Consider the following 11,277-nt stretch of genomic DNA (forward strand, 5'->3'; position numbering starts at 1 on the left):
TAAAATATACAAAAGGGTCGTGAAACGCAAATATAAAATTGTTATACGCAGAAGTGTAGTCGACGCGTCCGATCCGCGTGATCGCCAGGAAGAGAAGAAGGAACCTATGCAACGTGCATCGACACGAACGCCAAAAAAACAAAAGAACAACGCAATATCGTTATTAACTTTACCACGCGATGATTGCCGCGTATTTCGAACGAACATACTAACATAAAAAAATGTTGGAAAAATTCTGAGACATTGCGGTCATTGTAGCGCATATTATAGAATTTTTTCAGATTTTTTTATCGCAAATTGTAGTTATAAAAAATCAAAAGCCGAAAAAAATGGGTTTTTTGAATGAAGATTTCGGAGCACTACTTTCATATTAACCACTTGCGCTATAAAAACGTGCCACGCACGTCGAGATGCTTTTGCTCCAAAACCGCCAGCGACATGTATACCACGTCGATAAGCATTTATCGCAGAAACAAAAACGATGTGTCCGCGACGTCGGCTAACAGTTGCATCGTTCATTATTGGAGCTACAGTTCTAGAGTGCATTACATCGCGTAACATCATCAATATAAGGAAATATTTCAGAATCGATAGGGTATGTTGTACGGATTTTTTACACGAAAATTCTTGTAGTTTGCGATACGTCTTATTATAACGCTAAAAAAATTGAATAGATTTTTTTATTTTAGTCTTATCAACCCTTATTCATTATAAAATGAATAATAACAAGAATCTCAGTAATATTGCTTCGACAAATACAAAGAGAAAGCGATTAGTTATTCCATCTGATAGCGATACAGATAGCGACTGTGAAGAAATTGTTTGTCCTGTTCAGAGTCGGCGTAGAATTATAGTATCTGATAGTGAAGAAGAAAGTGACAGTGTGAATCGTGAAAAGACTTTTGGAATATCATTGTTACAGAAAGCAATCGTTACGCGAGTCAAAAAATAGGAGATGTAACCCGAAAATTAAAACAGTTCGAAGAATGTTGGAGGGATACGAATATAGATGAAATTCAGGCTTATTTTGCGTTATGCATCTTGATGGCACAAGTAAAAAAGCCGTATATCCAATCATATTGGTCAAGAAGAAGTATTATTCATACTCCCATTTTCCAGAAAACAATGCCATTGCGGAGATTTGCGCAACTCTCCCGTTTTTTACACTTTTCAAATAATGAAGTTGGAGATAAAGATGATCGTTTATGCAAATTACGAGATATAATCGATTATCTCAATGAAAAATTTATAAATATTTATATTCCTGAAGAATATGTATCATTCGACGAATCTCTCATGAAATATACCGATTGCATGTCATATAAACAGTTCAATCCATCAAAGAGGGCACGTTTTGGAGTACAGTTTTACAAGTTGTGCGAGTCTAAATCAGGACATTGTATGAAATTTAAAATATATACAGGCCAAGATAAAATGGAAAATTCAATCACCAGTGCTTCCGAAAACGTTACCATATTTATGTGCACACCAATAGCTAATTTCGGACACACCTTATTTGTGGATAACTGGTATTCTTCGCCAAACTTGTTTCAAAAATTGCAATCCATGCAAATCAATGCAATAGGGACAGTAAGATGGAATAGAAAGAATATGCCGAAAGAACTCGCAACGATAAAGCTGAAAAAATCAGAAGCTATTTCAAGATCATGCAAAGGTATTTTAGCTGCAAAGTGGAAGGACAAAAAGGATATATATTTATTGTCCACGAAACATAAAAAAATTGAAATATTGGAAGTGGAGAAGAAGAGATGGAAAAATAATATCACTGTTACAAAGCCTAATATCGTGTTGGAATTTAATGATGGCATGGGTAGTGTAGATCACCAAGATAACTACTTATCTTCTTTCTCAATTATGAGAAAGTACATAAAAAGTTATAAAAAAATATATTTTTACCTAATGGATATTGCACTTTTTAATGCTTATGTTTTATTTTCGAAAACATCGAATATACCAAAAAGCAAAAAATACACGTTTTCAAAATTTCGATTAGATGTGGCAGAACAGATTTTAGAAAGTGTACATATGTACGCCTGAATACACAGAGCGCGGAAGACTGTCTGCTGATGATGCACCCCTTCGATTACAATCAAAACAATGGGGCCACTTTCCAAGAAATATTCCACCCACAGACGCTAAAAAAAATCCTCAAAGACGGTGTAAAGTCTGCGCCAAACATAAAAAACGCAGCGAGACTACTTGGGAGTGCAAGAAATGCCTTGTGGCATTACAAATTCCCAAGTGTTTTGAAATTTACCATACAAAAGTAGATTATTAATTAATAAAATGTTATTGTTGTTGTGAATATTTATTCTTATCCGTGTAAAATTCTTTATGTAAGACCCTACCAACGCGCTAAGGCTCTGCTTAAAGCTTTGCGCTCGCAGACACGGTGCGGCGTCAATGTAACGCCTTACCGCACGTTATATCGTAGAGCGCGGCACGGCTACCGAAAGTTAAATCGTAGCGCAAGTGGTTAATGTGGTAGTTATATATTAGCATAACTAATACAGTAAATATTCGATATGTGCACAAATGATCTGTACGATATGTGCACCAAAGTTATCCCCACCACTGGGGGAAAGACCCCTTCAGACGCCGTGAAGCTCAATCGCCGAGAAATGTAACGTGATCCGGGCCTTAGTGTATGCGTGAGACAATACCAATGCAAATATAAAAATTTTTTATTTTTGATTTTTTCGAGATCCAACTTTTACCAATAGATTCTTTATATTTTTCTAATTAAAAGAAGACCAAACACGACATAATCTGGACTATATTTACTGGTTTAATTGACGCTAAAAGTTTCTCACGTCGAAGAGAATAGCGAGTCAAAAAGAATGAGACGCTACGATCGTGGCAGTCGGCAAAGATCAAAAGTCTATTCGATTGTTTGCAATACTTGAGCATTGCTAATTTTTTTATTTTTCATCCATTTCTTTATATAACTTTCTCCATCATATTCGCGACATTTTCCTGATTAAAATGAGACCAAACACGACGTAATTCGAGTTATATTTACTTGCAATATCTTATTAGAGTAAAGTCATCGATGTACGCGTAACATTTTAAATTACCAGCAAAAATGTCCCGAAGTATATCGTGTTTGGTCTCATTTTAATAAGAAAAATGTCACAAATATGATGGAAAAAGTTAAAAAAAAATAAAAATAAAAAATAAAGTTTTATTCTTGTCTTAGGAGTGTCCTTCTGGTAGGTCACTGTTTGTTTACGTTCAGTCTCCTTCGCTCGAAATGTAGGAACTGTACGATATCTGCACCAGTTCGGTCCCGAGAATGGTGCACATATCGAGCATGTACTATACATAGTCTAAATTATTTAGTGTTTAGTCTTATTTTAATCAGAAAAATATGAAGAATCTATTAGTAAAAGTTGGATAACGAAAAAATGGAAAATAAAGAAGTTTTACTCTTGCATTAATACTATCCCTCACTATGTTTCCGTTTGTTTACATTCGATATCCTTCGCTCGCTGTCCTTTTCTACGTTCGGCAAAACATCAATCAATGTAGGAACTGTACGATATCTGCACTAGTTCAGACCCGAGAATGGTGCACATATCGAATATTTACTGTAGTCACAGGGTTCGATCCCCTCGTGCTGGACTCTGCTAGTTTCCATCCTAATTCCACCCATTTCCTACCAACTCCAAACTACGCGTCTCATTTATATTATAACTCTAAGTTCATTTGTATTAGTTTATATTCCGACATCATCTTTAGTATTGAATATATTTTATATTTTGTTAAACCCAGAGTCTGAGTCTCTGAGTTTTGGGTATTGCACTTCGTGCCGTCTAAACTCCGAAGGACCACCCGACTGATTCGGGAATAAAAAAACTAAGTCTGTTGGTTACTAACTGATATATTCTAAGTGGAAAACTGATATATTGAGACAAGATTTGCTGAGCTGAAACTGTTACTGATACGAGTGCTAAAGATTTCTGATTCTTCCTGACGACATTCGCTTCGACGTCAAGTCGGTTTCGCACCCCACCTCTTTCTCCTAAAAAGAGGGTGGGTCCTAATTCTAAGTTTGTATTTCCTAAAACTAAGGTGACCAATACCGTGTCATCCCCTTCCAGTGCGCCCAAAGCGCGGTACATCCCTGGAGCGGGGGTGACAGGCTGGTCACTGTCGTCAACGCATGTTTGGCAACATCGGGGAAATTCCGTCAGGTCAAGATCCTTGGGGACACTAATTTCTGAATTTCTAAGGAACCCTCTGGAATACGACTTTATGATACCCGGGCTGCAGCAAAAAAACTGAACAATAGCTAAATTTCTAAGTGACCTTATGTGCCGCATACTGGCTGCAGGCCGGCCTGCTGAAACTCATAAAGAGGAAAAAACTAACGGTTACAAATGACTACGAATATTTAGCCGTATCATAAAGTTGTCCCCTTGATGTCTTAACATATTTAGTTATATTCGCTTTTAATCATTTGATCCGAAACGAGAAATCTATTGTAAAAGTTAAGGAGGAAGCTTCGGGTAAGTACTGTGTCATGCTTGTACACCCTGGGATCCCGGACATACGACGGACGCACGTACCGCGTGGTCTAAAAGATTGTCAATTCAAGAGCGATTCCGGACCTTTAGCAAAGGTACCATCCGGGACGTAACACTAACAATTGTTTATAATGAAGCATTACGATGCGAAATTAAATAGTTCTGCGTGTCAAAGTTGTATCTTCAAAAATATTTCAATTTCCCCTGGGGTGGAAATTTATTTAAAATATCAGCAGTTCTGATTTGATAAAGCAGCAGTTCTTAATAAACTAAACGTTAAAAAGATATCATCATGGATGAACTGCTCTACTTCGTATTATAGCGTTTAATTTGTTAAGAGAAATCGTTAAAACTCTTCAGAAGCTGTCAGAATTCTAATCAGAACTGTTGATTTCCTAGAAAAGTTTCTAATCATACAGATTTCTGTGGTATGATATTATTTCTTTGGAAATTAGCAGTTTTATTGGAAACTTTTATGGTTCCCCAAAAAGTTGTAAAAATTATTCTTAATAGTCGAAACGTTGAATTAATAATAAAGAAAGTTTTGTCATTTTGAATTTGTAAGGAATGTGAAGTAAATCTCCTGTAACTGTAAAATTTAGAACTTTAAAGAGGAACTATTAAAATTCTAATTAATTTTTCAAATTTTTAAAAATGTAGGGTCAACTTCACACGGGTATTCTAGAGTGTAAAATTCAAAGTTCTGATGACAATTCCGTTTGCACCCCAAAGAATTCTATTGCAAGTTATTAAGGTCCGAAGACGCAAATTCAAAAACACAAAAGATCTGACCAATATAATGGAAATTTGAGTTGTTAGTTTCGAAATTAGACTTTTTTTAATATGTAGCAGTCGGAACTATCGCTAAATGTATCAGGAATTCTTTGAGAACTATAAAATGAGATGATTTGAATAACATTTTCCGCACGATGCTGTGCCACACGAAGTTGGTACCTCATATTTTCAAGATGCTACTTTTCGAATATTTTTCCGAAACCATTTCTGAAACCTATCAGGAACTGCAGAACTATTGTTGGTGCAAACAGAACTGTTGCTGACAGTTTTATTTTTGAAAAATAAGGTGCTAATTTCACAAACGCTAATTCCATTTATTAATTTAAACATCTGTCTCTACAAATATTTTGGAAAATTTTGAACTTGAATTTACCTGACAACGAAATCACGTCTGAAAAAAATTTGTTTCTATATTTCCTTTACACATAAAATGTTCCTCTATATGGTTGTACAATTAGTTACCTGACGTGCACTTTTATAAAAATTACAAAACAAGAATTGAAACAAGTTCGATTAAAACTAATTTGTGATGTAAATATGAAAAACCGGTTAACTTTTATTACAAAATGTATATGAAATAACTTGCGACACGAATTCTTAGTTTGTCATTGGATATAGCGGAATGTTCATAAGAAACTTAGCAAATTAAACGTCTTGTTTCTACACGACTATACTAACGTACACCTTGTATTGACCTCGAGTAAAAGTATAAATTAACTAGTATGGACTTAACTACTATGCTCTTACCAAATACTTAAAAATATTTAACGATATATCAATAATATGATGAAAGTACTGCTAATGAGAATAGTAGAAGGAATCATTTAAGCAACTCTAACCACATATCGTTGCATACATCCTCGTGTACATTGTTATTAAATTATTGCTATTTAATTTGTATTCGCAAGCAATGATAACATCAATATAAAAAATGCATAAGTGCTAATTATCTTTGCATTGACAAATGTAAAAATATGTAAGTGTTGAATTTTCATTTCAATGAAATTAGCAAAAATATACAGGGTGTTCGATAACTGGTGGTACAAGCGAAAAGGGGGTGATTCTACATGAAAAAATAAGTCGAAAATATAGAATAAAAATTTTTCATGTGAGGCTTTATTTTCGAGAAAATCGACTTTGAATTTTCGCTGGGTACGCGTGCACTTGATCATGTCTCGTTATAATGGATCTCACTGTAGATCATTGTTTCGATGGATATTGTCGCAGTTTAAGTTTGTTTTTATCGTAACAGAAAATTAGAAACACGTAATGAAATAGGATGTTGAAGTAATCGTGAAATTTATTATTACAGAAATTGCTGAAAATGTTGCCCGTTCTGCCGAATACATAATTCTGCTCTTCTAATTAAATTTCTGTGAACGCTTTCTAACGTATTCTGTTGTTTTAATGTATGAAAGGCTACAATAATCTTTTACAATAAACATTTCCGTGATACTGGAAGTGTTTATCAACATAAACTTCAATCGAGACAATGATCTACAGTGAGATCCGTTATAACGAGACATGATCAAGTGCACGCGTACCCAGCAAAAATTAAAGTCGATTTTCTCGAAAACAAAGTCTCACATGAAAAATTTTTATTCTATATTTTCGACTTATTTTTTCATGTAGAATCACCCCCTTTTCGCTTGTACCACCAGTTATCGAACACCCTGTATATATTGAGAAATCGATAATCAAGTTCATGTATTTATCGATTACTCGTAAGATACCGCTCAAGTTTGATCGGATCTTCGTATATTAATAAAATAAAATTTACATATTTCTCCCCTATTGTTTTTTTGATATTATAATTTTTTATACGTATAAAATATAATGGGTTATTTAGAATTGCATTTTCAATATTCATAAATCAAGTGTAATTAACAAATTTTAAAGAAGTCCTTCCAAATCGTTTTTCTTCAATAAACTCTTTTAGTTTTTTGAAAGTTATTGTGTTTTTGTGTTATTTTAAATATAATAATCTCCCATATTCCATAAGTAAGTTTATCGATTTGGGAAGTTAAAAATTTTTAAATTTGGAAATTTGAAAATCAGGGAATTTGAGGATTTAGAAATTTTTTAATTTAGGTGCTTGAAAATATGGCGAGTAACGGATCCAGAAACTTAAAAATTTAGAAATTTAGAAATGTGAATCTGTGAGAATTTGAGAATTCAGAACTTCAGAAATTCGGAAACCGAAAAGTATGAAAATCTGTAGATTTAAAAGGTTTTGAATTATGACATTGAGAAATATGGGTATTTCATTTAAAATTATGGGCATTCGGAAATTCATGTTTTTGGATATTTAAAAATTTAGAAGTTTCATCAGAATCTAAAAATGAAGTTTGAAAATTTGAAAATTCAAAAATTTAACAATTAGGAAACTTGGAAAACTTGTAATTCATATTTCTGTGAATGATGGAATTCGTGAATTTAATAACTTAGCAATTTAGAAATTCGGAGATTTAATAATTTCGGAATTTAAGGATTAAGAAATAACAAAAATTTTAATACAATAAAAGTTGTAAGATTCAAAAATCTGAAAATGTGAAAACTTTAATTTAAATATTTGAAAACTTAGATTTAAAAATTGGTAAATATGAGGATTTAGATAGTTAGAAGCTTACTATTATGTATTTCAATCATCTTTGTCTCCACTTATCTTATTAGTAGTATTGATATTTATTGATAACTGAACATATGTATAGTCATATGTGTACTAAAGAAAAACATGATATACCGCTACGCAATAAAAATGTATTTTTTAAACGCGTTAATTATTAACCGTGTTATTTTTGCTTTTTCGTATCGCAAAATTTTGGTTATTAAATTTTGCATGATTCATTGTAATAAAAAATATTTAAAATTTATCATTTACAAAAAAAGTATCAAATAATAAATGATGTACAGAAGTTACATGTAAAATTATATTTCTAAATTGTAATTGAAGTTACTGTAATGAAACATCTGTGAATTTTAATAATTGGTAGACTCCAAATTGTTGAAGTTATTATTAAAAAGGCAGTCATTATAATTTTAGTTGCTATTCTTCATTTTAGGTGCTCAGTAGTTTACTGTTAAAGTATTGACAGAATGAATATATGTAGATGTTTTTAACCGCGAAACAGCGGATATTGTGTCATTCGTGATCCGGACGTACAAATTATATCTGTACAAGAATGCTCCGACTAAAATTAAATGCTGAAGTTTTTTAACAAATATTTGCAAATTATATAAAAAAAGAAAATATTTTATAGTTTGACAGGGTCTGACATTAAACATAAATTATCTCTAACAAGGATTAAATGGTTCTAACTATTGTTCCTAAAAATGCTATTTATCTGTGAAATTTATCATGCAGAAAAATTTAATTTTTAATTTGTATAATAAACATATGTATGTTATTTTTCAATTGATACTTGAATGATCAAACTATATTATGCACCAAAATTTATTCAATTCTTTATACACGCTATTTCCGTCTGTTACGAAATCTTTGCTGAGGATTTTTAAATTGTTCGCGTACACTTTAAGCCATATGAAGTTATGACCTTCAACGATATAAACAGCATTAGCAACGTTGTCGGATACATTGTATAGTGAGAGTCGTGAAATCATGTAGTAACTCGTCAATTAAGTAATTAGCCGATCAATGCTCACTATTTTGCAAAATAAAGATTTGCACGAATAGTTTCTACATAGTTTATTTTATTTATTTATAATTATAGAATCGTTTTCTTTTCGGATATCGTGAAAGTATTTTTCGATACAATTATCTCTATGCATCCTAAGAGCGTGCATTATAAGTTTGAAATGCGAACCAACCATAACACGGTTTCGATATTAATAGAATACTACTTGTTTAAAGTTATGAAACGTCGGCTCCTGTGCGAACAATATTCAAACGTACGAAACTTTTCTCAACAATCTGTACTCGAAACGAATACAACAATGTCGAACGATTAAATTGAAAACAACAAATAAAATGTAATCATAAGTAGAGAAACCTTTTAATTTACGTTTAAAGTTAAAACGAAGTAGATTCGAAGATGTTCAGAAATATCAATGCGTAATTATTCCGTAATTACCGTGCGTGGTCTTGAATGACATCGTTCAAGAAAAGGACTAGTTAGTGGTTGTCCTTGTATAGTAATTGTACTAATTATTATTGCTTGTTCACTTCCTTTTACGACTATTTTCTCCCCTTAACCTAACCCAATTACCCCTCTGTGGAATTTGTAATTTGCCACGGTCAGTTAATTTTTGTTTTCTAAAATATACTTCTTTCAATATATACTTAAACGCAATTCTAATCACACTGCAAGAGATAATTCGTAAAACGCAAACACAAATTAAAAGCACTCAAAATTTTATCTTATCGGCAGCTTTCGTGTTAAAGCCGCTGTCGGTCTCGAAAATACAAATTTGTCATATACAATAATTACAAGGTTTTACTAAAAAATATATACTTCAATTGATAAAAATTTGTATTTAAAATATCCTTCTAATATGAGGAAATTGTGATTACCATTACATTATATTTTAAATCTTTTCTTTATAACAAAACGTAAGTTTAACGTTTGATATAGCACACATAAAACGTTCCTGACATTACAAGAGTATCCTCAAACGACGCATAAAAAACAAAACATATACGCGCACCATAAAATACAAAGGGAGACCGGAAAAATAACCTAAATTAATGCGTTGTAACTTACTTGTGTTCTGTCATATGCTTCAAGCTGCTCATCCGCCTTTTGCTTATCGTACAATACTCTAGCAAGGCCCCCATGTGGTTTGTAGTTTCTCACAATTCTACTCGTGTTCGAATTCTGGTTAATAACAGAACAGGTAGCCAAATTCCTTGCGTTGCAAGTGCACTTCGGAGCAGTCGCGTCCATACCCGCCATGCCCACGAGGAGCGAATAAGTGACTGTCAATCACTGTACACGCATGACGTTATAATACTTGGCACCATAATCTTATAACGAACACTCCGAAATACGAACAAGGAAAGTACGAAAGATGACGCAGTTCGCGTAAACACGTTTAGCACGTGGCCATGTTGGCGACAGTAGAGACGCCTGGAGGTGGAGTGATGTAAACGCGTTTCACATAGATAGCTATGGTTACGGTCGATGATGCAGAAATTCTCTATGCGTTTTCATACAGCATTTGGAAGTGAAAATCGTATACGTTTTGATACCTAATACGAAGAACAGAACTACAGTTACTCGATTCAATTTTCGGACACTACGGTATTTGCGAAATTAAAGCTTCCTGTACTTACTTGTAATGTGAGTATCGAATTTTCTGGTCCGTAATGAGTTAAAGCGCATACTCTAGTTTACAAAATGTAAAATAAAATACTTTATTTTTTATTGTTTTCTACATAATAAATCATAAGCGAAATTAGACCCGATATTGGTGTCGAAAAAATACTCGGACAGTTAACATTACATAAAGTTTTTTCTTATTTAGAGTGTATGTAACAACAAAATTATAATTTTAATATTAATTTAGTATTTTGCGGGATATCCCTTTTGTCTGATGACGTGTTGCAGACGTGTTAGTATGTTTGAAATTATTTTATTTAAATAAATTTGTGTAATTCGTTTCTACTCTTTTGTCAGTCGTATTTTTAATTCGTCTTTTGTTTTTATAGGGGTTGTCTTAAGGGGGGATCCTGCTTTAGGAGCCCTAAAAAGAGCGTTTTTTAGGAAATTTTTTTAGGACAGAAAAAAAAAGGTGACCCTAGTGAACTTTTTAGATTATTTTACTACATGTTTGAACAAGAAAAAAAACAATTTTTGTACAGAAAAATATTCAAACGCAGCCGATTTTTATGCACATCTGTGCAACGCCTTTTAATTGCAGTCTCCAATCGGCGGGAAAGATGCAGTTCGTAATTTTCGTCTGAAATTAAAAA

General features: G+C 32.9%; 1 protein-coding gene across 3 annotated transcripts in view; it reads right to left on the bottom strand.

Annotated features, from left to right (window-relative positions):
• Positions 1-10,430, bottom strand: part of LOC105662208 (protein-L-histidine N-pros-methyltransferase) — a 433,690-nt gene extending 423,260 nt beyond the window's left edge. For 2 of the 3 annotated variants that reach the window (XM_076537086.1, XM_076537084.1), the window contains exon 1: positions 10,067-10,430. In XM_076537086.1, coding sequence (XP_076393201.1) covers positions 10,067-10,258 — 192 coding nt within the window. In that variant the 5' untranslated portion in view covers positions 10,259-10,430. The remainder of the gene's footprint in view (positions 1-10,066) is intronic. The other variant, XM_076537085.1, reaches the window with a different exon arrangement.
• Positions 10,431-11,277: the final 847 nt, after the last annotated feature.

The sequence above is a fragment of the Megachile rotundata genome, chromosome 11 (genome assembly GCF_050947335.1).
Source record: "Megachile rotundata isolate GNS110a chromosome 11, iyMegRotu1, whole genome shotgun sequence".
Taxonomy (NCBI): Eukaryota; Metazoa; Arthropoda; class Insecta; order Hymenoptera; family Megachilidae; genus Megachile; species Megachile rotundata.